The 27,090-nt window shown below is 39.0% G+C and overlaps 1 protein-coding gene across 5 annotated transcripts in view; it reads left to right on the top strand.

The window, feature by feature from the left end:
- LOC136856820 (protein bric-a-brac 1) overlaps positions 1-27,090 on the top strand; it is a 1,345,352-nt gene that overhangs the window by 1,309,656 nt on the left and 8,606 nt on the right. For 4 of the 5 annotated variants that reach the window (XM_067134959.2, XM_067134956.2, XM_067134960.2 and 1 more), the window contains 2 exons: positions 1,038-1,304; positions 17,548-17,696. In XM_067134959.2, coding sequence (XP_066991060.2) covers positions 1,038-1,304; positions 17,548-17,696 — 416 coding nt within the window. The remainder of the gene's footprint in view (positions 1-1,037; positions 1,305-17,547; positions 17,697-27,090) is intronic. The other variant, XM_067134961.2, reaches the window with a different exon arrangement.

Raw genomic sequence — 27,090 nt, 5'->3', positions numbered from 1 at the left:
TAATACATACTATTCTACTGAATTATGGAACTAAATTATTTTAATTGACATTTTCGTATTGATTAGTTGGTCTTAATAAAAACGTATTCTACATTAAGTATTATGCCTAGGTTCTATTTAACACATTTTGAATATTTTTCATCTTGATCTACTGATTTGCTACATAGAAGGCATGTGTAATTGTTGTCTACAAAATAAGTATTTATTATCAGTGAATCATATTTATAATCTTTTAAACACGAATCTTTCTTTTCCTTTATCTGCTATATAGCCTATATTCCGGTCTAGAAAAACAAGAAAGCCGGCCGAGAGCATTCGCCGCGACCGACTACACGACACGTCGTAATCTGCAGGCTTTCGGGCTAAGTAGCGATCGCTTGGTAGGCCAAGGTCATTCGGGACTGTCGCGCCATGGGGTACTATATATAGCCTATTATGAATAGTATTTAACAGCCCGGCTTATTGACTAAATGATCAGCATAGGGACCTTACATTCAGAAAGGCCCCGGGTTCGATTCCCGGCCGGGTCGAAAATTTCAACTGCTTGTAGTTAATTCCCCTGGCTCGAGCGCTGGGTGTTGTATTCATTTTAATACACATCACACTACAAACCCCCACAGAAACACGCAATAATGAATATATCATTCCACATAGGGTTGGTGTCGGCAAAGGCATCTGGCTGTAAAAATGGGACAAAGCCATAAAGAAATTCCGACCTCAGGTAATTGGAAAAGGCCAAGAAACATAAGAATTGGGGAGGAAGCCTCCTTCAGCGACCTTAGCACTGCAAATACTGCCATAGTTTTTACGTTTCTGTTCAGATGTTGTCATAATACGTTTAATTAAAACGTACAGTTTAGCTTAGTCCTTTAATAGTAGCTACGTGTTGAACTTGCAATAAATATTGGCTTTCTTATAGACCTATATTGGTAAAGAGGTTTCTTTTATGTGGTATATGTACAGTATATTTGTGTTTACAGCACTTATTTTATTCCCCAAAATGACTAGTGTTTTTTGTTTTCTTTCCGATCTTCCAGCAGACAGCTACCAATACCAACTTCAATCTATGTGGCAGAAATGCTGGAACACCAACCAGAGCTTGGTGCACAACTTGCGGTTTCGAGAGCGGGGACCTCTCAAGTCTTGGCGTCCTGAGACTATGGCAGAAGCGATCTTCTCTGTGCTGAAGGAGGGCCTTTCCCTATCCCAGGCAGCTCGGAAGTACGACATACCGTACCCAACATTTGTTCTCTATGCTAATCGTGTGCACAACATGTTGGGGCCTTCAGTAGATGGAAGTGCAGGTAAGGTGATAATACTTTACCATTTATATTTTATAGTGTTCTTGAGGTATAACCATATCACTAAAAATCGCAGATATTGACCAGAAACATTGTGGTGGACATTTTCTAACGGTGTAATTTTTAGAAGTGTTTTGACTTTTACCTCATTCTGAGTTCCGTCACGTGTTTTGTAAAAGTAGAGAAATATAGATAGATAGGAAACAGAAGGCAAAGTTGAAAATGAACTTTACACTTTTGTTAAGTTACTAAACAGAGAATACAAGAAACCAGGGAGAGCAGAACAACTAAGTAATATTATCAGAGGAATGCTGTGAAAAGAAATCTTAGCAAGATGAAAACAGAATTGTATGTAGCTAGTAGTAAGGATGTACTGTACATGAAGAAGCATCCTAAATCCCATAACTTACCCAACCTACTGGGATACACTGCTAACCTACGGAGTTGAAAGCTGCACATACAGGCACTACTTCAAAATATATTAAATATCATTTTTCCAGATCCAGTCAAAAGCAGCCGGTCCATTATACCTTGACATCGACATCTACTTAGTACTTTTGCGACAGTCACTGTAAAAATAATTTATGTCATTCTGAAATACGTGATAGATGATCCTTATCGCTGATATTTGTTATAGGATACTTCTCTCCAGAAAAAAACAAAAACAAAACAAAACAAATGACTTTGGAGCATCGTGTATGTATAGTACCCTTTCAGTTGAAGATATGACAGTTTTGTTCTTGAGTAGTATAATACAGGGATTCGGCGGCCTCCTCCTCCTCCGGCTCTCTGGAGAGGCCTCCTCCTCCACCTCAGCCAGTGGCCTCCCAGTGGCCACCTCCACCTCCACCTCAGCCAGTGGCCTCCCAGTGGCCTCCTCCACCTCAGCCAGAGGCCTCTTCCAGTGCTGCCAACTTAACCTAACTAGCGCGAGATAAACAAAGCCACGTGCTTTTTGACAGACAACAACGCACCGCTAACCTCAGTACTGCCATCTTGACGGGCCTAAACCTCAGTAGTGCCAACTTAACCTCACAAGCGCGAGGTAAACAAAGCCACGTGCTTTTTGACAGCCACGTGCTTTTTGACAGATTTGTAAACAAAGCCACGTGCTTTTTGACAGCTGTCATCGACAACAACGCATCGCAAACCTCAGTACTACCATCTTGACGGGCCTAAACCCCAGTAGTGCCAACTTAACCTAACTAGCATGAGGTAAACAAAGCCACGTGTTTTTTGACAGCCACGTGCTTTTTGACAGATTTGTAAACAAAGCCACGTGCTTTTTGACAGACAACAACGCATCGCTAACCTCAGTACTGCCATCTTGACGGGAATAAACCTCGGTGGTACCAACTTAACCTAACTAGCTCGAGATAAACAAAGCCACGTGCTTTTTGACAGCCACGTGCTTTTTGACAGCTGTCATCCGCCATCTTTAAACTACAGAGCGCTGTGCTGCCCTCTTTCGTCACCTGTCATCGGCAGTGCTGCCATCTTGACGGGCCTAAACCTTAGTGCTACCAACTTAACCTCACTAGCTCGAGATAAACAAATCCACGTGCTTTTTGACAGCCACGTGCTTTTTTGACAGCTGTCATCCGCCATCTTTAATCCATAGAGCACAGTGCTGCCCTCTTTAGCTACTTACCTTTGAAATGTGGTGGCGGATAATTTGAAAAATGCTTTTTGACAGCAGCCATCTTGCATCGCAAACCTCAGTGCTGCCCTCTTTAGCTAGATACCTGTGGTAGCAGACAATTCCACGTGACAGCAGCCATCTTTAATCAAGAGAGCACCGTGCTGCCCTCTATGTGGTGGCGGCAAATTGAAAAATTCCACGTGCTCTTGTTTGGAAACAAACTCACGTGCTTTTTTGACAGCTACCATCCACCATCTTTAATCAACAGAGCACAGTGCTGTACTCTTTAGCTAGATACCTTTGAAATGTGGTGGCGGCAATTTGAAAAATTCTATGTGCTCTTGTTGGGAAACAAAGCCACGTGCTTTTTTGACAGCTGTCATCCGCTATCTTTAATCAATAGAGCACCGTGCTGCTATCATGCGGGCAATTTCGTCACCTATCACCCGCCATCTTTAATCTACAGAACACCGTGCTGCCCTCTTTATGGCTACTACCTTAAGCATGTAGTAGCGGGCAATTTGAAAAGTGCTGTTAGCTATCATCCGCCATCTTTAATCAAGAGAGCACCGTGCTGCCATCTTTAGCTAGATACCTTTGAAATGTGGTGGCGGCAAATTGGAAAATTCCACATGCTCTTGTTTGGAAACAAACTCACGTGCTTTTTGACAGCTACCATCCGCCATCTTTAATCAACAGAGCATAGTGCTGCCCTCTTTAGTTTGAAATGTGGTGGCGGCAAATTCCACATGGTCTTGTTTGGTAAACATAGCCACGTGCAGCTATCATCCGCCATCTTTAATCCAGAGAGCACCGTGCTGCCCTCTTTATCGCAGTAGATGTAAATTCGTCACCTGTCATACGCAGTGCTGCTATCTTTAGCTAGATACCTTTGAAATGTGGTGGTGGATAATTTAAAAAGAAAAATTCTACAGCAGTCCTCTCTCGACGCTAATTGCATAAGATGGCGGCTATACATGACTCCTTAAGGGTGCTTACGCAAGACGGCTGCTATACAAAGGTTCTTATGAGACGCCCTTGGGATGCTTGCGCAAGATGGTGGTTATACAAGGCTCCTTATGAGACACCCTAGTGATGCTTGCGCAAGATGGCGGTTGCTCTTATGAGGCGGCTTAAGGGTCCTTGCACAAGATGGCTAGAGACGCCCTAAGGATGCTTGCGCAAGATGGCGGACACAAGATGGCGGCTATACACGTCTCCTTATGAGACGCCTTAAGGGCGTGGCGGTTGCTCTTATGAGGCGGCTTAAGGGTCCTTGCACAAGATGGCTAGAGACGCCCTAAGGATGCTTGCGCAAGATGGCGGACACAAGATGGCGGCTATACACATCTCCTTATGAGACGCCTTAAGGGTGCTTGCGCAAGATGGCTGCTGCTCTTAGCTTAGAGGCTAACGTGTCGTGCTAGTTCGATTCATTAAATTTAGGGCTTAAATGCAAAATGTTAAATATCTCGAAAGCAGTGCACCGTAGAGCAAAACGGACAAAATTTTTCTGCCTAATACCTAGGTTCGCAGTATGAGGAACAAGAAAATCATAGTCTAATGATGGGATCAACGGTTCGGTTCCTACTTAGGCCCTTTGGCATTTGCTCTGTTTTAGCTTGTATTGAAGCGAGTCTTCGTAACATGATCAGGTTTAGCTATGGTAGAGAGTATAACGTGCCGTGCAGGTTCGATTCATTAAATTTGGAGGCTTAAATGCAAAATGTTAAATATCTCGAAAACGATGCATCGTAGAGCAAAACGGACAAAATTTTTCCGCCTAATACGTAGGTTCGTAGTATCAGGAACAATAAAAAACATAGTCTAATGATGAGATCAACGGTTCGATTCCTACTTAAGCCCTTTGCCATTCGCAGCTATCTATTTCTACAAGATGGTGGCTGCTCTTATGAGAAACAAGATGCCTTGAGACGTCCTAGGGATGCTTACGCAAGATGGCAGACACAAAATGGTGACTATACATAGCTCCTTATGAGACGGCCTAGGGGTGCTCGCACAAGATGGCGGCTACTCTTATGAAGAAAGCTAGCTTAGAGGCTACTGCGCAAGATAACAGCTGCTGTTATGCATGTGGTGGAGGGCAATTTGAAATTCTATGTGCTTAAACAACAGAGCACCCTGCTGCCCTCTTTAGCTGAAATGTGGTGGTGGATAATTTGAAAAATTCTTTTGACAGCTATCATCTTTAAACAATGGCGACTATACATAGGCTGTTAAGGCCTTATCATTCTCCTCCTCCTCCTCCTCCTCCTCCCCTCCTCCTCCTCCTTCTCTACCTCCTCCTCCGCCTCTTATGTCAAGGCATAGCTTTATATCGAACAAGTTTAAACCTGCATCGCGAAGGCAAGCGTGTGCAGCGATAACATTATTGCGCATGTTTAGAATTTCGAAACATAAGAAGAGTAGAATCAAACGCTGTACTCGATACGACATGTGATCAGAACATTGATTGATGCGTTCAGAAAACAAAATAAGTGATCAAGACTAGAATCGAACGATGTACTCAATACATCATGTGTTTAGAATATGTCAGGGGATACGCTTGTTCTAAGAAGATCAGATTGAAACATAACAAGACTAGAATAGAACACTGTAATCGATGTTGTTAACTTCAACATGTGATCAGAACATTGATTGATGTGTTCAGAACACAAAATAAGTGATCATGACTAGAATCGAACACTGTACTCGGTACAACATGTGATCAGAACATTGATCGATGTGTTCAGAACACGAAATAAGTGATCAAGACTAGAATCGAACACTGTACTCAATACAACATGTGTTTAGAACATGTTAGGGGGTACCCTTGTTCTAAGAAGATCAGAATGAAACATAACAAGACTAGAATCGAACACTGTAATCGATGTTGTTAACCTCAACATATGATCAGAACATTTGTTTGATGTGTTCAGAGCAAAAGTACAATTTTGATGATTTGCGCAGCTAACTCGCTCGGTAAACGATGTGGCCAAAGTATAACTTCAAATTATTTACCTTCCATCATTCGTCTTGTGTGTAAAAATCAGTCGAACAAGCTATCGCATAAACATAGCTGAAAAAAAATCGTGATAGGGTATGGAACCCAGGGGTTACATCTTGTCAGAAGAGCAAAAAGGATGAAAGGACTCTTCCTCCTCCTTACCGCACATTCCTTGGCTAAAGGGCTAATGGGCTAAAGGGCTAATGGGCTAAAGGGCTAATGGGCTAAAGGGCTAAAGGGCTAAAGGTGCAACAACCTCGTCGATCGCTATCAGCAAGAACGCTTGTACTTTGTAGAAAATTAATCTTTATTTGTAAATGGTTTCATGTTCAGAACAAGGAATGGAACCTAGGGGTTACGTCTTAACGTAATAAAATCCCCGAGGTGCGATGAGTTACGTTTTTCGAACTAGTGTTTGGAACACTGAACTTTTCAAGATGATAGCAGAGAGTTTAGCAATGTTCTGTTGTTGGATTTTAAATTCCGCGCTACAGCATGCATAAGGTGGCAGCCTTGAGGTTTACCGCCGTAAAGATGGCAAGAGTGAGGTTAACAATGTTCTGTTGTTGGATTTTAAATTCCGCGCTATAACATGCATAAGGTGGCAGCCTTGAGGTTTACCGCCGTAAAGATGGCAGCAGTGAGGTTAGCGACGCTCTATTATCCTTCAAAGTGAGGTTAGGGTTCGTCAAGAAGACAGCTGTCAAAAAAGCACGTGGCTATGTTTACCAAACAAGAGCACGTGGCTGTGACGTCACGGTCACGTAATCAATCCTTAGCTCGACGTCGTTAAGAGCAGTATTAGGGTTAGCTATGCTTAAAAGTCTTGGGAACAGAGCAGCAGTATGAATTGCTTTGTTTCAAAGCGTGTACACATGACCTATCGATTTTACATGCATCGACCATCGAACTAAACTTCACCCGCTAGATCGTGCTGCTATCTTAGCATAACCTATACCCATTAAATTAAAGTACAATGAATAGCCATGTTTCAAAGCGTGTACACATCACCTATCGATTTTGCACACATCGACTCTTGTACTAAACTTCTTCCGCTAGATTGTGCTGCTATCTTAGCATAACCTATACGCGTGACCTTAAGGTACAAAGAATAGCCATGTTTCAAAGCGTGTACACATTACCTATCGACTTTGCATGCAACAAATATCGTACTAAACTTCTTCCGCTAGGTTGTGCTGCTATCTTAGCGTAACTTATACACATGAACTTAAAGTACAAAGAATAGCCATGTTGCAAAGCGGGTACACATTACACATTATTATTGCATGCATCAAATATCGTACTAAATTTCTTCCGCTAGATTGTGCTGCTATCTTAGCATAACCTATACCCATGAACTTAAAGTACAAGGAATAGTCATGTTTCAAAGCGTGTACGCATCAACTATCGATTTTGCATGTATCGAATCTCGTACTGAACTTCTTCGGGTAGATTTTGCAGGTATCTTAGCATGAACTTAAAGTACAAAGTATAGCCATGTTTCAAAGCGTGTACACATTACCTAATGATTTTGCAAGCATCGACTCTCGTACTAAACTTCTTCCACGAGATTGTGCTAAAATCGTGTAAGTGTGCTGCTATCTTAGCATAACCTATCGATTTTACATGCATCGACTATCGCGAGCATAACTAAGACGCATGAACTTAAAGTACAAAGAATAGCCTTGTTTCAAAGCGTGTACACATTACCTATCGATAATGTATGTATCGAATATCATACTAAACTTCTTCCGCTAGATTGTGCTGCTATCTTAGCATAACCTATACGCATGACTTTAAAGTAAAAAGAATAGCCATGTTTCAAAGTGTGTACACATTACCTATCGACTTTACGTGTATCGACTCTCGTACAAAACTTCTTCCGCTAGATCGTGCTGCTATCTTAGCATAACTCATACACATGAACTTAAAGTACAAAGAATAGCTATGTTTCAAAGTGTGTACACATCACCTATCGATTTTGCATGCATCGAATCTCGTACTAAACTTCTTCCGCTAGATTGTGCTGGTATCTTAGCATAACTTATACCCATGAACTTAAAGTACGAAGAATAGCCATGCTTCAAAGCGTGTACACGTCACCTATCGATTTTGCATATCTCGTACTAAACTTCTTGCGCTAGATTGTGCTGCTATCTTAGCATAACCTGTACGCATGAACTTAAAGTACAAAGAATAGCCTTGTTTCAAAGCGTTTACACATTATCTAATGATTTTGCACGAAACGACTATCATACTAAACTTTTTCCACTAGATTGTGCTAAAATCATGTAAGTGTGCTGCTATCTTAGCATAACCTATCGATTTTACATGCATCGACTATCGTACTAGACTTCTTCCGCTAGAGCATATAGCAATCGCTTTTGTGTATCCCAAACCCATGTGCACGAACTTAAAGCATAAAGATGAGCTATGTTCTAAAGCGTGTACACATCACCTATCGATAATGTATGCATCGACTGTCGTACTAAACTTCTCCTGCCAGAGCGTACGACTATCGCTTGTGTGTGCACGAACTTAAAGCATAAAGAATAGCAACGTATAAAAATCTTGTAAACAAAGCAGCAGCATTACGTATAGTCAAGTTTAAATGCGTACACACATCATGTATCCATGATGCACATAGTAGTAAACTTATTCCATTAGAATGTACAAAGTTCGCATGTGTTTGTGCTGCTATCTTAGCATAGCCTATGTGAATGAACTTAAAGCATAAAGAATAGTTATGTGTAAAAAATCTTGTGAACATAGCAGAATGTTTACTACGTAGTTGTAGACATTAAACTTTGCATGCTGAGGCGGTATACTACGTGACCGTGACGTCACAGCCACGTGCTCTTGTTTGGTAAACATAGCCACGTGCTTTTTTGACAGCTGTCTTCTTGACGAACCCTAACCTCACTTTGAAGGACAATAGAGCGTCGCTAACCTCACTGCTGCCATCTTTACGGCGGTAAACCTCAAGGCTGCCACCTTATGCATGTTATAGCGCGGAATTTAAAATCCAACAACAGAACATTGTTAACCTCACTCTTGCCATCTTTACGGCGGTAAACCTCAAGGCTGCCACCTTATGCATGCTGTAGCGCGGAATTTAAAATCCAACAACAGAACATTGCTAAACTCTCTGCTATCATCTTGAAAAGTTCAGTGTTCCAAACACTAGTTCGAAAAACGTAACTCATCGCACCTCGGGGATTTTATTACGTTAAGACGTAACCCCTAGGTTCCATTCCTTGTTCTGAACATGAAACCATTTACAAATAAAGATTAATTTTCTACAAAGTACAAGCGTTCTTGCTGATAGCGATCGACGAGGTTGTTGCACCTTTAGCCCTTTAGCCCTTTAGCCCATTAGCCCTTTAGCCCATTAGCCCTTTAGCCCATTAGCCCTTTAGCCAAGGAATGTGCGGTAAGGAGGAGGAAGAGTCCTTTCATCCTTTTTGCTCTTCTGACAAGATGTAACCCCTGGGTTCCATACCCTATCACGATTTTTTTTCAGCTATGTTTATGCGATAGCTTGTTCGACTGATTTTTACACACAAGACGAATGATGGAAGGTAAATAATTTGAAGTTATACTTTGGCCACATCGTTTACCGAGCGAGTTAGCTGCGCAAATCATCAAAATTGTACTTTTGCTCTGAACACATCAAACAAATGTTCTGATCATATGTTGAGGTTAACAACATCGATTACAGTGTTCGATTCTAGTCTTGTTATGTTTCATTCTGATCTTCTTAGAACAAGGGTACCCCCTAACATGTTCTAAACACATGTTGTATTGAGTACAGTGTTCGATTCTAGTCTTGATCACTTATTTCGTGTTCTGAACACATCGATCAATGTTCTGATCACATGTTGTACCGAGTACAGTGTTCGATTCTAGTCATGATCACTTATTTTGTGTTCTGAACACATCAATCAATGTTCTGATCACATGTTGAAGTTAACAACATCGATTACAGTGTTCTATTCTAGTCTTGTTATGTTTCAATCTGATCTTCTTAGAACAAGCGTATCCCCTGACATATTCTAAACACATGATGTATTGAGTACATCGTTCGATTCTAGTCTTGATCACTTATTTTGTTTTCTGAACGCATCAATCAATGTTCTGATCACATGTCGTATCGAGTACAGCGTTTGATTCTACTCTTCTTATGTTTCGAAATTCTAAACATGCGCAATAATGTTATCGCTGCACACGCTTGCCTTCGCGATGCAGGTTTAAACTTGTTCGATATAAAGCTATGCCTTGACATAAGAGGCGGAGGAGGAGGTAGAGAAGGAGGAGGAGGAGGGGAGGAGGAGGAGGAGGAGGAGGAGAATGATAAGGCCTTAACAGCCTATGTATAGTCGCCATTGTTTAAAGATGATAGCTGTCAAAAGAATTTTTCAAATTATCCACCACCACATTTCAGCTAAAGAGGGCAGCAGGGTGCTCTGTTGTTTAAGCACATAGAATTTCAAATTGCCCTCCACCACATGCATAACAGCAGCTGTTATCTTGCGCAGTAGCCTCTAAGCTAGCTTTCTTCATAAGAGTAGCCGCCATCTTGTGCGAGCACCCCTAGGCCGTCTCATAAGGAGCTATGTATAGTCACCATTTTGTGTCTGCCATCTTGCGTAAGCATCCCTAGGACGTCTCAAGGCATCTTGTTTCTCATAAGAGCAGCCACCATCTTGTAGAAATAGATAGCTGCGAATGGCAAAGGGCTTAAGTAGGAATCGAACCGTTGATCTCATCATTAGACTATGTTTTTTATTGTTCCTGATACTACGAACCTACGTATTAGGCGGAAAAATTGTGTCCGTTTTGCTCTACGATGCATCGTTTTCGAGATATTTAACATTTTGCATTTAAGCCTCCAAATTTAATGAATCGAACCTGCACGGCACGTTATACTCTCTACCATAGCTAAACCTGATCATGTTACGAAGACTCGCTTCAATACAAGCTAAAACAGAGCAAATGCCAAAGGGCCTAAGTAGGAACCGAACCGTTGATCCCATCATTAGACTATGATTTTCTTGTTCCTCATACTGCGAACCTAGGTATTAGGCAGAAAAATTTTGTCCGTTTTGCTCTACGGTGCACTGCTTTCGAGATATTTAACATTTTGCATTTAAGCCCTAAATTTAATGAATCGAACTAGCACGACACGTTAGCCTCTAAGCTAAGAGCAGCAGCCATCTTGCGCAAGCACCCTTAAGGCGTCTCATAAGGAGATGTGTATAGCCGCCATCTTGTGTCCGCCATCTTGCGCAAGCATCCTTAGGGCGTCTCTAGCCATCTTGTGCAAGGACCCTTAAGCCGCCTCATAAGAGCAACCGCCACGCCCTTAAGGCGTCTCATAAGGAGACGTGTATAGCCGCCATCTTGTGTCCGCCATCTTGCGCAAGCATCCTTAGGGCGTCTCTAGCCATCTTGTGCAAGGACCCTTAAGCCGCCTCATAAGAGCAACCGCCATCTTGCGCAAGCATCACTAGGGTGTCTCATAAGGAGCCTTGTATAACCACCATCTTGCGCAAGCATCCCAAGGGCGTCTCATAAGAACCTTTGTATAGCAGCCGTCTTGCGTAAGCACCCTTAAGGAGTCATGTATAGCCGCCATCTTATGCAATTAGCGTCGAGAGAGGACTGCTGTAGAATTTTTCTTTTTAAATTATCCACCACCACATTTCAAAGGTATCTAGCTAAAGATAGCAGCACTGCGTATGACAGGTGACGAATTTACATCTACTGCGATAAAGAGGGCAGCACGGTGCTCTCTGGATTAAAGATGGCGGATGATAGCTGCACGTGGCTATGTTTACCAAACAAGACCATGTGGAATTTGCCGCCACCACATTTCAAACTAAAGAGGGCAGCACTATGCTCTGTTGATTAAAGATGGCGGATGGTAGCTGTCAAAAAGCACGTGAGTTTGTTTCCAAACAAGAGCATGTGGAATTTTCCAATTTGCCGCCACCACATTTCAAAGGTATCTAGCTAAAGATGGCAGCACGGTGCTCTCTTGATTAAAGATGGCGGATGATAGCTAACAGCACTTTTCAAATTGCCCGCTACTACATGCTTAAGGTAGTAGCCATAAAGAGGGCAGCACGGTGTTCTGTAGATTAAAGATGGCGGGTGATAGGTGACGAAATTGCCCGCATGATAGCAGCACGGTGCTCTATTGATTAAAGATAGCGGATGACAGCTGTCAAAAAAGCACGTGGCTTTGTTTCCCAACAAGAGCACATAGAATTTTTCAAATTGCCGCCACCACATTTCAAAGGTATCTAGCTAAAGAGTACAGCACTGTGCTCTGTTGATTAAAGATGGTGGATGGTAGCTGTCAAAAAAGCACGTGAGTTTGTTTCCAAACAAGAGCACGTGGAATTTTTCAATTTGCCGCCACCACATAGAGGGCAGCACGGTGCTCTCTTGATTAAAGATGGCTGCTGTCACGTGGAATTGTCTGCTACCACAGGTATCTAGCTAAAGAGGGCAGCACTGAGGTTTGCGATGCAAGATGGCTGCTGTCAAAAAGCATTTTTCAAATTATCCGCCACCACATTTCAAAGGTAAGTAGCTAAAGAGGGCAGCACTGTGCTCTATGGATTAAAGATGGCGGATGACAGCTGTCAAAAAAGCACGTGGCTGTCAAAAAGCACGTGGATTTGTTTATCTCGAGCTAGTGAGGTTAAGTTGGTAGCACTAAGGTTTAGGCCCGTCAAGATGGCAGCACTGCCGATGACAGGTGACGAAAGAGGGCAGCACAGCGCTCTGTAGTTTAAAGATGGCGGATGACAGCTGTCAAAAAGCACGTGGCTGTCAAAAAGCACGTGGCTTTGTTTATCTCGAGCTAGTTAGGTTAAGTTGGTACCACCGAGGTTTATTCCCGTCAAGATGGCAGTACTGAGGTTAGCGATGCGTTGTTGTCTGTCAAAAAGCACGTGGCTTTGTTTACAAATCTGTCAAAAAGCACGTGGCTGTCAAAAAACACGTGGCTTTGTTTACCTCATGCTAGTTAGGTTAAGTTGGCACTACTGGGGTTTAGGCCCGTCAAGATGGTAGTACTGAGGTTTGCGATGCGTTGTTGTCGATGACAGCTGTCAAAAAGCACGTGGCTTTGTTTACAAATCTGTCAAAAAGCACGTGGCTGTCAAAAAGCACGTGGCTTTGTTTACCTCGCGCTTGTGAGGTTAAGTTGGCACTACTGAGGTTTAGGCCCGTCAAGATGGCAGTACTGAGGTTAGCGGTGCGTTGTTGTCTGTCAAAAAGCACGTGGCTTTGTTTATCTCGCGCTAGTTAGGTTAAGTTGGCAGCACTGGAAGAGGCCTCTGGCTGAGGTGGAGGAGGCCACTGGGAGGCCACTGGCTGAGGTGGAGGTGGAGGTGGCCACTGGGAGGCCACTGGCTGAGGTGGAGGAGGAGGCCTCTCCAGAGAGCCGGAGGAGGAGGAGGCCGCCGAATCCCTGTATTATACTACTTTCTTGAAAGTTACAGAACTACAATACCTACAAACTCGCAAAACTAACTTAACCTCACAGTGTAAATTACAAATTATGAAAAAAATACTTCCTCGTTCACTTTTAAAATATCGCCAGCATCTTTTTCAGGATGATGAAGAATACAGTAGAAGCATCCACTTTTTATAATAGTGAACAGTTTGCTACGCAAATGCATCACTGTCTTAATGCTGAACTATATTTCTAATGATAATAATAACAATAATAATAATAATAATAATGAAGTGAAAACAGTATGATAGTAGCAACCCAAGCATTTGCCTGGTGTGAAAATAGGAAAATATCTTCACGGCTGTCTTGTATTTTCAACTAGATTCCTAAGATTGCTGGTTCAAACCTACCGCGCGCGTGTGTGTAGTATAAAACATCGAAACTGATAAGCAGAAGGCCTAAATGGAATCAAATAATTATTTTTGTAATTAAATCTGCCAGTATAGGTATGGTGTACTCTGCCATATCAGTTTCGCTGAAGAGGTGCAACGGTTGTTAATTAGTGTTACTGGACTACGGTCCACCGGTGTTGTCTCACGACCAGGCAAATTATCTGTTGATGTTACGCCGTCACGAGTAGACATCGGATTTATATGCTGTATAAATACGCAGTACTTTTCCCCATGCGAAAGAAAATCATATTTTAAATACTGGTAACGACTCCAGTACAGAATTCAGTTCAAGAGCACACTCAATCAAGACATCACACAAATCCCAAAGTCGACACTACAGAAAGAAACATGCAAAGGAAAGCCCTAAAGAAAACAGGGACCGATCTGTGCTGACGGTCCATGTTGGAGATTGACGATAACAAACTAAAGCTTCTCGATAGGGACTTCACAAACGATAAAGAGGATTTGCTATAAAGCATGTTGAAATATTTCAAATCCCCTCCAAGAGAGAGAGAAATTCTACAAATGATGAAATTTGAAGAGATGTTGTACAAAGAAATTACCAGTGCTTCAGTGTCAAACTTCTCTTCGCCAAGTACAACAGCATCAGCATGGAGTGAACTGACTGACACTGGCATGGGTAACTACCAAGCACAATTTTCGTTCATTAGTAATTAACGCACAGTGATTTGTCATTTTTTGGTATCTATCGGTAAATTTTTGCTTTTGTTATGAAAACTAAATCATCAGTAAACAAAAATATTAACTTAATAGATCTACCAGCCTTTCCTCCGTAGAAATTGGATCGCGGTAATTTAATTTCACTTTTGACAGTCTATCTCGAATACTTTCATGAATAATATCAAAGCACTATTTCGATATACTGAAGAGCTAGGAAAATAGCTTCATTGTCCATCGAAAGTTTCGGAAACAACATATGATACTGGCATACCTTCACCTGTTATTATTTATCTCATGACACCAACTTTTCTCTCCACACAAATTTAATTTCACTTCAAAATTTTCACAAATTAGTAACTTGCGGACTATCCTTCTTGCTATAGTAAAGATTGACAAAACGTAGGACTGATCCTGTATGGCCACGCCGTATAAGACTGACAAGACGCCGTCATAACATGAAAATAAAGCTTTTCTGTACCGATATCCATATACGTGACAGGAATGCATCCTGAAAGTTTGGCATACCTTACTGTATGCAAAAAGCCCTCACTCACTCACTCACTCACCCACTCACTCATCACCAGGGTTAGGATTTTTTGGGGTGATTAGCTTAAACACGATATCACTAAAGAACCCACTTCCTACGAAAATATCTTTCAAGTCCAAGGAAACTGAGCAGCAATTGTTGCTGACTAAGAAAGGGTAAGGAAAGGATTTATACGTGTGGGTCTTGTGTTTCCAAGATAGTTGCAGGAACACAACACAGACCTATAATGATAAGGATAGAATATTTCCTAACGTGTTTCGATCACAAGGAATGCACCAGCCTTCGTACCCGCTTATACGGCCAGTTATTCATCCCTGCGAACTTCAAGGCCAAGCACAAACGAAAACGAGAAGGGATTGGAAACAACAGTTGCAGTATATTATAATATCCTCCCAAGTAGTTCGGTGCAAGAAAAATGCCAAAAGTGAAATCACCACAAAATGTATTTTTCAATCAGGTAGAGAATGAATTTGAAAAAAAAAAATGTGTTTACGACAAATGGGCGTGTTTTTATTTTGTAAATTGTGCAGTATTAAAGGGAGTTCGGAAAGGAAGTTTATTGTACAGCAGCAAATTAAACGAGAAAAACATCTGAAATCTTTAACGAGTGCAAGGAGGAACAAGTTTTCCCAGGTTGTTCGGGGGCATATCATTATGTCCATATTTATATACACTTCCAAGTAAATTAGGAGAATTATTTCTGTGCAGTGAATAGAACAGGGATATATTGTTTGTGAAACCATTGTTATACAGCGATTGCAGCGGGTCCTCTAGAAACCATTTGCACTTACATAGTACGATCCTAGAAATGGACGAACAATCGTTTTCATTGGTCAGCTTTGAAAGACGCCCTTTCCACGTCGTGGGCGTGAATTATTCGCTGTTGACGATTAAGATGCCAGATACCATACCACCTGGACTACATTTACGAAATAAAAAACATAAGCCTCAACCCAGGATCGCCCCCTTGACCTCCTGCATGCTAACCCAAAACTCTATCCATTGCACCAACTGTACAGCACGACTAATATGTGCTAACAGAGGTAGTTACCATACATGTGGTTACAGTGTTGCCAGATTTCCACTCTTCAACGTCCTTTTTCTGCCGGATATACTCGCAGGACGAACTTAGAGACATTTTTTTATTGCTGGCATGTGAGGAGTCGCGTTGCGACGCCCGAGTGCGCGAACTTCGGTTCATCCTGTATGTGACTAGGAGAGCGCATGACGACGTTTACTTAATCGAGGCAACTGCCCTAATTACAATGTCATTAATTCTCACACTTCCCATGAAGCTAGAGGGCTGAATTTTTTCACAGGTGTTCCTTATATGCCAATTAGGAAAAGTAAACATAATCACTAAATCGCACACTTTTCACAAAAGTAAGAGGGCTGTAATTTGGTACAAATTATGTTTTTAATTTTTTAATTTTTGTGATTAATAAAGAAAGGATAACGTATTATCCGTGCAAAGAATAGGCATTCAGTTAGTCGAGAAGTACATTAGTTTGGGACTATCGGGAACAGTGCTTTGAAGTTTTAGAAATGCATCATACACCTGACATCGGAAACTGACAACCATTTTTCATGTCCGTATGTTTACCTAAATACTTTTTCACTATTTCTTGGAACCAAGATTGTCCAGTGTGAAAATTACAACATTTCAGAGTTGAATTAGGGAAGCGGTTTCTTATAGCTCTGTGCACTGCAGCTTCAAAATCTGCAATTTTTATTAAACGATCAAAGTGTCTGTTGCATAATGTGCTAATTAGTCTCCACATGGTTTCATAAAACGTAATGCTTTTGCTCTGAAGTAAACAGTAAAGAACTTGAATATAATTCATCTCAGAGAACATATGAATCATATAGATCTGCTTAAAATATTTTTGCACACGTATAAAACATTTCATTGGGTAAAATAATTGTTTGAACATAAATACTGCAAATTACTTTTACATGTAAAAAGGTAGAGATACCTGAATCGAAATATACATGACAAAACTGTTCGCATTCATTTGTTTGTATTGACACATTATTTAATTGCTGTAATGCCTCTAGTTCTGATCGCAGAGCTATATTGGTATGTGCATCTTTCTAGCTCTGTACAGTATGCTAAACTAACTAAACAAACATTCATAAAGTCATCTATTTGTACAGACGAAATACTGATGAGTATTGGTACCATTTAACAGTGATTGACAAACAATTTTATTGGGTGGCAGTGTTAATTCTTCACATGATTTCCTTTTAAACCTATTATGAGCTATATTCACTTCCATTTCTCTGTCGTTTAACGGTAGATATATGTTTGCCCACTTCATGTAAGATTTTAGTAACCTCCCAATAGTGACATGGTTTTATCTTGCTATTGCAGAGCAACATACCTGTTGTGTATTTTTAATCTCTCTTAAATATCGCAGCTTGATTGTGACCATTGTTTGTGCAGATCTGCGGCCCAAAGGGCGAGGTCGTCCTCAGCGAATTCTGCTGGGTACCTGGCCGGAGGAGCATATCAGAGGTGTGATCCGAGCTGTGGTGTTCCGAGATACCCAGCACATCAAGGAGGAACCTCATCTTGGCTATGGCCGAATTCCGGTAATGAATATGGTGATTGTTCTTTAGCTAATGAAGTTCATAATAAACTGAGGTTTTGGTAGTAAGCCTGTAAAATTATGTTCTTTCATGTGATTTGTCTTTGAGTCAGCTCTGATAGTCACATTTTGTCAGCTTTAAGAGAAACATGCACAAATGCAAGACATCTATGTCAGTAGAACAGTTGTTGAATGTCGGCCTCTGGATCCCAAGGTAACAGGTTCAAACACGGCAGAGGTAATCGGATTTTTAATGAATGTTAGTGGGAAGTAGCTTGGGAGTAATATAACATGCCTTTTTTAGTATGTCATTTCTCTGGTTCATACATGTTCTGATAAGTACTGGTATGTGACTCACTAGTTCATCATAATATTCCAACTATTTGATTCCTGCTGTGAGGTGCTGATAGGAATGGGAAGTATGCACACTTACCGGAAAATGGCAGAGCAGTGTTCCCCGCTGTCTGTGGCCGAGTCATTCCAGCTCTGGATGTTGGCATTGTTAGAACACCAGCGTAGTACTGTTAGTAAATAGTGAGAAACTGTGCTGTTTTTCTTTTAATCGAGCATAGCAGATAATTCATGAAATTATATCAGTACTTGTTATATTTCTGTACTGTATTAAACAACATCATTCCTGGTGAAAGTGACTAGTGTGTGGGGAAATTCCTAACTACTCCCAAGTTGCAGCTTTTGAAGGTGAAAAAGCTCACCGCGGTTACTCATCACTCACTATATTCCTTTCTATTTTTGCTGGTCATCATATGGGGCAGACTTTCCATCAAAAAATGGAATTATAAAGATTGAATGGCATGCAGTATCTGTACAAATTGCTTTCAGTTGAACTTTTTGAGGATTGGACTTCAAATTTCTAAGTGAATTATTGTGCAGGGAAGTTTTCAAGTTGAGTGCTGTGTTGTTTTGTTAGTGAAAATATTGAGTGAGAAAAAGAGGTAACAAAACAACATGACTATGTAAATTAAACTCGGTGCATTAAAAAGACTGGATAAAGGGGAAAGTGTAAATAAAATTGTGATAGAAGATGGAGAAGTTGGTAAAATTCAAACCCTGTTGTTACTCGGCACCCGTTCAATCCATATTAGGTCAGGTTTGGGGGATTCTACAGTTTGCCAAAACAAAAGTGCTCCAACAAGATTTTCTGTACATTACATTAAAAATCTAAGGTGGGAGACAAAGTAGAGTGTAATACATTTTCAGTATCACAAACTGGGTGAGCAGATGATAACAGAAAATCATGAAAATGCAATGTCATCATTGTCATCCTATAAAATGATGTTGTTTTTCAAGTCTAGTAATGGGTAAAGAAGAATTAAATGCAATCTGCAGTGGGAGGAACCTTTACGAATCACACCGTCAAATATAACTCGAGTTTTCATTTGATGGATTGCACTTTTTCAGTTGTTAGAAAAGTTTTTAATAACAGCAACTTTACTTTCAGTTGCACTTGAAAAACATCATCATTTTATAGGATGACAATGATGACATTGCATTTTCATGTTTGCTGTTATTATCTGCTAACCCAGTTTGTGATACTGAAAATGTATTACATTCTACCTTGTCTCCCACCTTAGATTTTTAAAGTAATGTACAGAAAATCTTGTTGGAGCACTCTTGTTTCCAGTAGTGAATGATTGTAGTGAATGTAAAATGAATTCAATTGTGAATGAACTAGAAGCAGCTAGGTTCATCTCTATAATGACTGATTACTCAAACCATAAATATCTTAAAATAGTTCCTTGCATTGTGAGGTATTTTGTTCCTAACTTAGGGATACAAGTAAGAATAACTGACTTTAATAATCTTGGATGCGAAACTGCTGAAATCCAGATAATCTACATTGTACTGAAAAAATATGACTTGTTGGACAGTCATAGCATTGTCAACTGATAATGCTAATATGAATTTTAGTAGTGCTTGAAAGGAAGGGAATAAACAATGTTCTTTTGCAAATTGGGCAGAAAATTGACAAGCAACTATAGTTCTGACAATTTCTTTGTTAAAGACGAGCGACTCAAACGTTAACTCAACAGTATGGAGTGTTGTAGTAGGTATGGTGTACACCAAATGTTAGCAGATGTGGGGTGCCATTCTAGTACACAAGGTGCAGCCCATCGGCCATAAGAATTATGAACGCTGAACAAATTCTGCTCATTTGTGAAAGTGAAATTTAAAAACCTTGTGAATCATATTAAATTGAAGAGTCCATCAAAATTCTTCAGTAAGGAAACATTTCTAGTGTGGAAGCTTCTTCTAAAATGAAGAAATATATAGATTAGGTGGAAAACTCTAGAACAGTAAATTTAAACAATGGCTGTCTAAGACTTGCTTTGTCAATAGCATCATTACATTATCTCAGTTTTCAAGTTCCATTGATGGATTTTCCATTAACTAAGCTGAGTATATGATGAGGTGGACAAAGCAAGATGAAGATTTCAAAGTCTTTGAATGGATCACCCATAAGAATCCTCTGTGGAGAGAACTGGAAGAAAGCATGAAGATTATTTCTAAATATATAGCACTTCCTGACGACAAACTATTTGTTGAGCTAGAAGAAGCTGTGAGTATGTATGCAAGTACTTGGAATTGAGAAAAAAAAAAAGCAGTGTAGCTGACAAGTTTGTGTGTGTGTGCGTGTGCGCGTGTGTGTGTGTGTGTGTCTCTCTCTCTCTTCCTAGTAAAAAATGCAAGTGTAGAGTGTGCATTTCGCCTTATGAACATTTATGGAATGATGAAAAGTATTGGTCTTCACTTTATTAAGTTAACATGGTTTTGTTTGTGAAAACACTTTTTGATATCTTTTCTGGACTTCTCCATCTGTATCTAAACTCAGGCAACACTGTCAGAAAATACAAATACAAAATACCATCAATAGAATCCACAGCTACCAATCTATATATATAAAACTAGCAATTACCCGCGGCTTCGCTCGCGTGGATTTCGTTATCTGAACAAATTAATCGTTCCTAAAGTATAAAATCTCACCCAAAAACTAAGTGTCATTTACCCCAGAAATTCTTTGTAAACCATGGTTGTGATAATACCTTTTGGGGCTAAGATGACCATGCGACATAGAACTGTACATGTGAGAAACGGTCTTCTCTCATGTCTAAAAAAATAAAAACATGTTTCTTTATTTTTAAAAGAGATTCCAAATACCTATTCCCACATCTGTAACATCTTCAGTTTTCGAGATATACGTAAGTATCCCCATAAAAAGAATTCAACCCCTTGATCAGTCCTTCCAACCTCCCCCACCCCTATTTAAGTGTATTTTCCGAAAACAAAAATACATGTTTCTTTCTTTTTAAAGGAGATTCCAAATACCAATTTTCATGTCTGTAACATCTTCAGCTTTTAAGCTATAAGTATCCTCATAAAAAATAATTCAACTATTTTTCACTTCTTTTCACCTCTCGTTAAGTGCCTTATCCAAAAACAAAAAGGTACATGTTCCTGTATTTTTAAAGGACTTTCCAAATGCAAAGTTTCTTGTCTCTAACATGTTAAGCTTTTAACATATAATGTAGATATACTGGCACTAATTTTAAAAAATCACCCGCTTCTCCAATTCCTTTCAGCCCCTTAATTGGATTTTCCGAAAACAATAAAATACGTGTTTCATTAATTTTAAAGGAGATTCCAAATACCAGTTTTCATGTCTGTTCATCTGTAACACCTTCAGTTTTTTATATAAATGTAAATATACGCTTAAAAACAATTCAACTTCTTCTTCTTCTTCATTTCTTTCTACCCCTCTCCCACCTTAAGTGGACTTTCCAAAAACAAAAGTACGTGTTTATTTATTTTGAAAGGAAATTCAAAATACCAACTTTCATGTCCGTAACAGCTTCACTTTTTAAGATAAAGTATCCTCATAAAGATATTTCAACTCCTTATTTACTTATTTTCAACCCCACACTCCTTACGTCGATTTTCCGAAGAGAAAAAAAACAAATGCTTGTTCCTTTATTTTTAAAGGAGATTCCAAATACTAATTTTCACGTCTGTAACATCTTCATTTTTTGAGATATACCGTAAGTATCCTCATAAATGTAATTCAACTCATTTTTCACTCCCTCCCCTTTCTTACCCGTTAAGCTGATTTCCCCCTCCCCAAAAGTGCGTGTTTCTTTACTTTTTAAAGGAGATTTCAAATAGCAATTTTCACATTTTAACATCTTTAGTTTTAGAGATATAAGTATCCTCATCCAAAGAATTCAACAAATTTTTCAATTTTTTCACCCCCCCCCCCTTAAGTGGATTTTCCAAAGACAAAGAGTACGTGTTTCTTTACTTTGAAAGAAAATTTCATATACAAATTTTCATGTCTGTAACATCTTCATTTTTTGAGATATAAGTGTCCTCATGAAAAGAATTAAATTCTTTTTTGCTTCACCCTGCCCGTTAAGTTGGTTTCACCCCACCCAAAAAAAATTTCAAGGTGATTTGTAACCTTCAGTTTTGAGATATAAGTTTCTCCAGAAAAAGAATTAAATTTGTTTCCACTTCCTTTCACACTGTAACTGTTCCCTCTCTTCAAAACACTTGAGGAGATGAAAGTTATTATCTTGGGACACATGAATATTAAATAAACTATTTGTGGCTTGCCCGCAAATTGCCACGCAAATAGAAACAATTAACATTCCATGGTTCCCCATTTCTCTATGTAATGTTTGGGTGCCATGGTTACAGTTTTAAACAAAACTGTAAACCAAAATTTATATTTACTAGCATAGAGACTTATACTTAGATCACAGGGGTAGGATTTTAAGTAATTAACCATTAAGTATCGCTTAAGAAAGAAAATTTACGCAATATAAAATACAAATGAATTTATTATACAAAAAAAAAAATGAGATGAATCGGAAAAGTTTCCTTAAAGCGTGGAGGAATTTATAATTTACTGAATTTACTATTGCTTGCTTTATCTAATTGAAGCTCACCAATTGCAGCTTTCGTTGAAGTCATCTGGTTTCCGTGGTTACTCGTACTCTTCTTCTCGATGTAGACTTTGCTCCATGGACATCCTTCCTTCCTTCTCTGATATGGTACGGGCTATCTGGACTAACACTCCCTACTTGCCTAGTCTTTAAATTAGACATTGGCCCTATACTTGTAAAAACTGATCAGCGTTGATCGTATGCAGAGAAAATTCAGAGATGTGAATTTTTCCATATTAGTAGAAATCTCAATCCAACTGAGCTATACTATTTATACGGTACAGACTTGTACCAAAATTCCGTCGACTTGAACTAAACATAGTTCTTTGTCTATAATATTTACTGAAAATAACACAAGCCGTAAGCTTGTTTCGTTTCACGTAGATCCGATAACATAACCGCACCTAAGTACTGTATCGAAGAGATAATACATTGTACAAAAATAACTCTGTCCCCTTTTTCAGTTCACCTTAAGTGGATTTCCCAAAAAACATAGTTTCTTTACTTTTACAGGAAATTCCAAATACCGGTTTTCAAATCTGTAATATGTTACCTTTCTGAGATAATTTGCAGATATAGTCCTTTTAAAAATTAACCCCGTTTGTTACTCCTGTTCACTTCACTTCACTTCACTTCACTTCACTTCACTTCCTTCACTTCACCCCCGTTAAGGGTTTTTCTGGAAACCAAAGTATGTGTTTCTTTATTTTCAAAGGAGATTCCAAACACCAATTTTCATGTCTGTGACATCTTCAGTTTTTGAGATATAAGTCTCCTCATGGAAGGTGTTCAAATCTTTTCCCCCAATTTTCCGGAAACCAAAGTACGTGTTTCTTTATTTTTAAAGAAGATTCCAAATACTAATTTTCACGTTTGCAACATATTAAGTTTTCGAGATATACTGTGGATATGCTAATTTTAAAAATTCACCCCCTTTTTCAGTTCCCCTTAAGTGGATTTCCCAAAAAACATAGTTTCTTTACTTTTACAGGAAATTCCAAATACCGGTTTTCAAATCTGTAATATGTTACCTTTCTGAGATAATTTGCAGATATAGTCCTTTTAAAAATTAACCCCGTTTGTTACTCCTGTTCACTTCACTTCACTTCACCCCCGTTAAGGGTTTTTCCGGAAACCAAAGTATGTGTTTCTTTATTTTCAAAGGAGATTCCAAACACCAATTTTCATGTCTGTGACATCTTCAGTTTTTGCGATATAAGTATCCTCATGGAAGGTGTTCAAATCTTTTTCCCCATTTTCACCCCCCCCCCCCCCTTAATGGGATTTTCCGAAGAAAAAAATGTGTTTCTTTATTTTTAAAGGAGATTCCAAACACCTTATTGTTACGTCTGTAAACTTTTTAAGTTTTTGAGATACAGGTATCCTCATTTTAAAAATTCACCCCCTCAGCAAAGGAATATCCGAAAATCCTCTCTTAGTCAGCACCTACATGTTAATATGAATGGATCACAAAAATTTCATTTCTTCATGCCCAGTAGTTTTGGCGTCAGTCAGGACAAGCTATTTTATATATATATATATAGATGACTTGTCCTGACTGAGTGACTGCCCGACTGATTCATCATCGCCGAGCCAAAACTACTGGACATAAAGAAATGAAATTTTGGGATACATTCATATTAACATGTAGGTGCTTGCCAAGGGAGGATTTTTGGATATTCCGTCGCTAAGGGGATAAAACAGGGGGGGGGGGGTGAATTTTAAAAATGAGGATATCTATATCTCAAAAACTTACAAGTTTACAGACATAAAAATTGGTATTTGGAATCTCCTTTAAAAATAAAGGAACACATTTTTTGTTTTCAGAAAATCTCATTAAGGGGAGTGAAAAAGGGGTAAAAGAGGTTGAACACCTTTTATGAGGAGACATATCTCAAAAACTGAAGATGTTACAGACATGAAAATTGAAATTTGGAATCTCCTTTGAAAATAAAGAAACATGTATGTTTGCGTTTTTGGATAATCCGATGAATAGTGGGTGAACAGGAGTGACAAACGGGGTGAATTTAAAAAAAGACTATATCTGCAAATTATTTCAGACACATAACATATTACAGATTTGAAAACCGGTATTTGGAATTTCCTGTAAAAGTAAAGAAACACAAATTTTTTTTTGAAAATCCAGTGAAGGGGAACTGAAAATGGGGGTGAACTTTTAAAATTAGAGTACCGACAGTATAATCTCAAAAACTTAACATGCTCACGACATAAGTATTTGGAATCTCCTTTAAAAATAAGGAAATATGTATTCTTTGGTTTTCGGGAAAAACCCTTAACGGGGGGGGGGGGGGGGTGTGAAAGAATTGAAAAAGTCAAATTATTAGTATTAGAATGTATATATAGACCAAAAATATGTAAAGGTGTTACAAACGTGAAAACTGGTATTTGGAATCTCCTTTAAAAATACACACATTTTTGGGTGGGGAGAAACCAACTTAACAGGGGGGGGGGGAATGAAAAAGGAGTTGAATACTATTCATGAGGATACTTACATCTCAAAAGCTGAAGATGTTACAGACATGAAAATTTGTAATTGGAATTTTCTTTCAAAGTAAAGAAACACGTAATCTTTTGTCTTTGGAAAATCCACTTAAGGTGGGGGGGGGGGTGTTTGAATTAACTGAAAAAGTTGAGTTCTTTGTATGTGGATACATATATCTCAAAAACTAAAGATTTTACCGACGTGAAAATTAGTATTTGGAATCTCCTTTAAAAATAAAGAAGCACGTATTTTTTTGTTTTCCAAAAATCCCATTAAGGGGAGTGATAAAGAGAGAAAAGTGGTTGAACACCTTTTATGAGGAGACTTATATCTCAAAAACTGAAGATGTTACAGATGTGAAAATTGAAATTTGGAATTTTCCTTGAAAATGAAGTAACACGTATTTTTGCATTTTTGGATAATCCGATGAATAGGGGGTGAACAGGAGTGACAAACGGGGTGAAGTTTTAAAAAGACTATATCTGCAAATGATCTCAGACACGTAACATATTACAGATTTGAAAACTGGTATTTGGAATTTCCTGTGAAAGTAAGGAAACATTAGTATTTTTTTTTTGGAAAATCTAGTTAAGGGGAAGTGTAAAAGGGGGCGAATTTTTAAAATTAGCGTATCTACAGTATTTCTCAAAAACTTAACATGTTGCAGACGTGAACATTGATATTTGGAATCTCCTTTAAAAATAAGGAAACACGTATTCTTTGGTTTTCGGGAAAAACCCTTAACGAGGGGGGGGTGAAAGAATTGAATAATTAGTTGGATTATTTGTATGAGAATGTATATATACACCAAAAAACTAAAGATGTCACAAACGTGAAACTGGTATTTGGAATATATTTTAAAAATAAGGAAACACGCATTTGGTGGGGGAATCAATTTGGAAGGGGTGTGTGTGAAAACGGAGATGAATTCCTTTTACGAGGATCCATATATCTCAAAATATGAAGATGTTACAGTCGTGATAATTGGTGTTTGGAAGCGCTTGTAATGAAACGGGTACTGTTTGTTTTTGGAAAATTCACTTGAGTGGGGAGTGTGAAAGGAAGTAAAAGAAAAAATTGAATTCTTTTTCGGGACAGACTTATATCTTAAAACTGAAGGTTACAGGCCTGGAAATTGGTTATTGGAATCTCCTTTAAAAATAAAGAAACACACATTTTTGGGTGGGGGGAAACCAACTTAACGGGTGGGGTGGAGTGAAAAAGGAGTTGAATTCTTTTCAAGAGGATACTTACATCTCAAAAACTTAAGATATTACAGACTTGAAAATTTGTATTTGGAATTTTCTTTCAAAGTAAAGAAACATGTAATCTTTTGTCTTTGGAAAATCCGCTTAAGGGAGGGGCGTGAATTAACTGAAAAATTAGTTGAATTCTGTGTATGAGTATACTTATATCTCAAAAACTAAAGATGTTGCGGACGTGAAAATTAGTGTTCGGAATCTCCTTTAAAAATGAACATGCATTTTGGAGGGGGAAAATGAACTTGGGGGCGGGGGCGGTGAAAAAGGCGTTTTATTTCTTTTTATGAGGATACACATATCTCAAAACTGAAGACGATACATTCGTGATAATTGTCATTTGGAAGCTCCTTTATAAGTAAATAAACAAGTTTTTTATTTATTTGGAAAATTCACTTAAGGGGAGGGTGAAAGGAAGTGAAAAATTTAATTCTTTTTCTGGAGGAACTTATATCTCAAATGATTAAGGTTACACACGTGAAAATTTGTATTTGAAATCACCTTAAAAAAATTAAGCAGCATGCATTTTTGGAGGGTGGGAGGAAATCAACTTAACGGGCTGGGATGAATAAGGAGTTGAATCCTTTTTATGAGGATACTTCTATCTCAAAAACTGAACATGTTAGAGGCATGAACATTTGTGTTTGGAATCTTATTTCAAAGTAAAGAAACACG

This window comes from Anabrus simplex, chromosome 1 (assembly GCF_040414725.1).
Source record: "Anabrus simplex isolate iqAnaSimp1 chromosome 1, ASM4041472v1, whole genome shotgun sequence".
NCBI lineage: Eukaryota > Metazoa > Arthropoda > Insecta > Orthoptera > Tettigoniidae > Anabrus > Anabrus simplex.
Note: the sequence above shows the minus strand (reverse complement) of the source record. Positions and strands in the feature narration are given on the sequence as shown.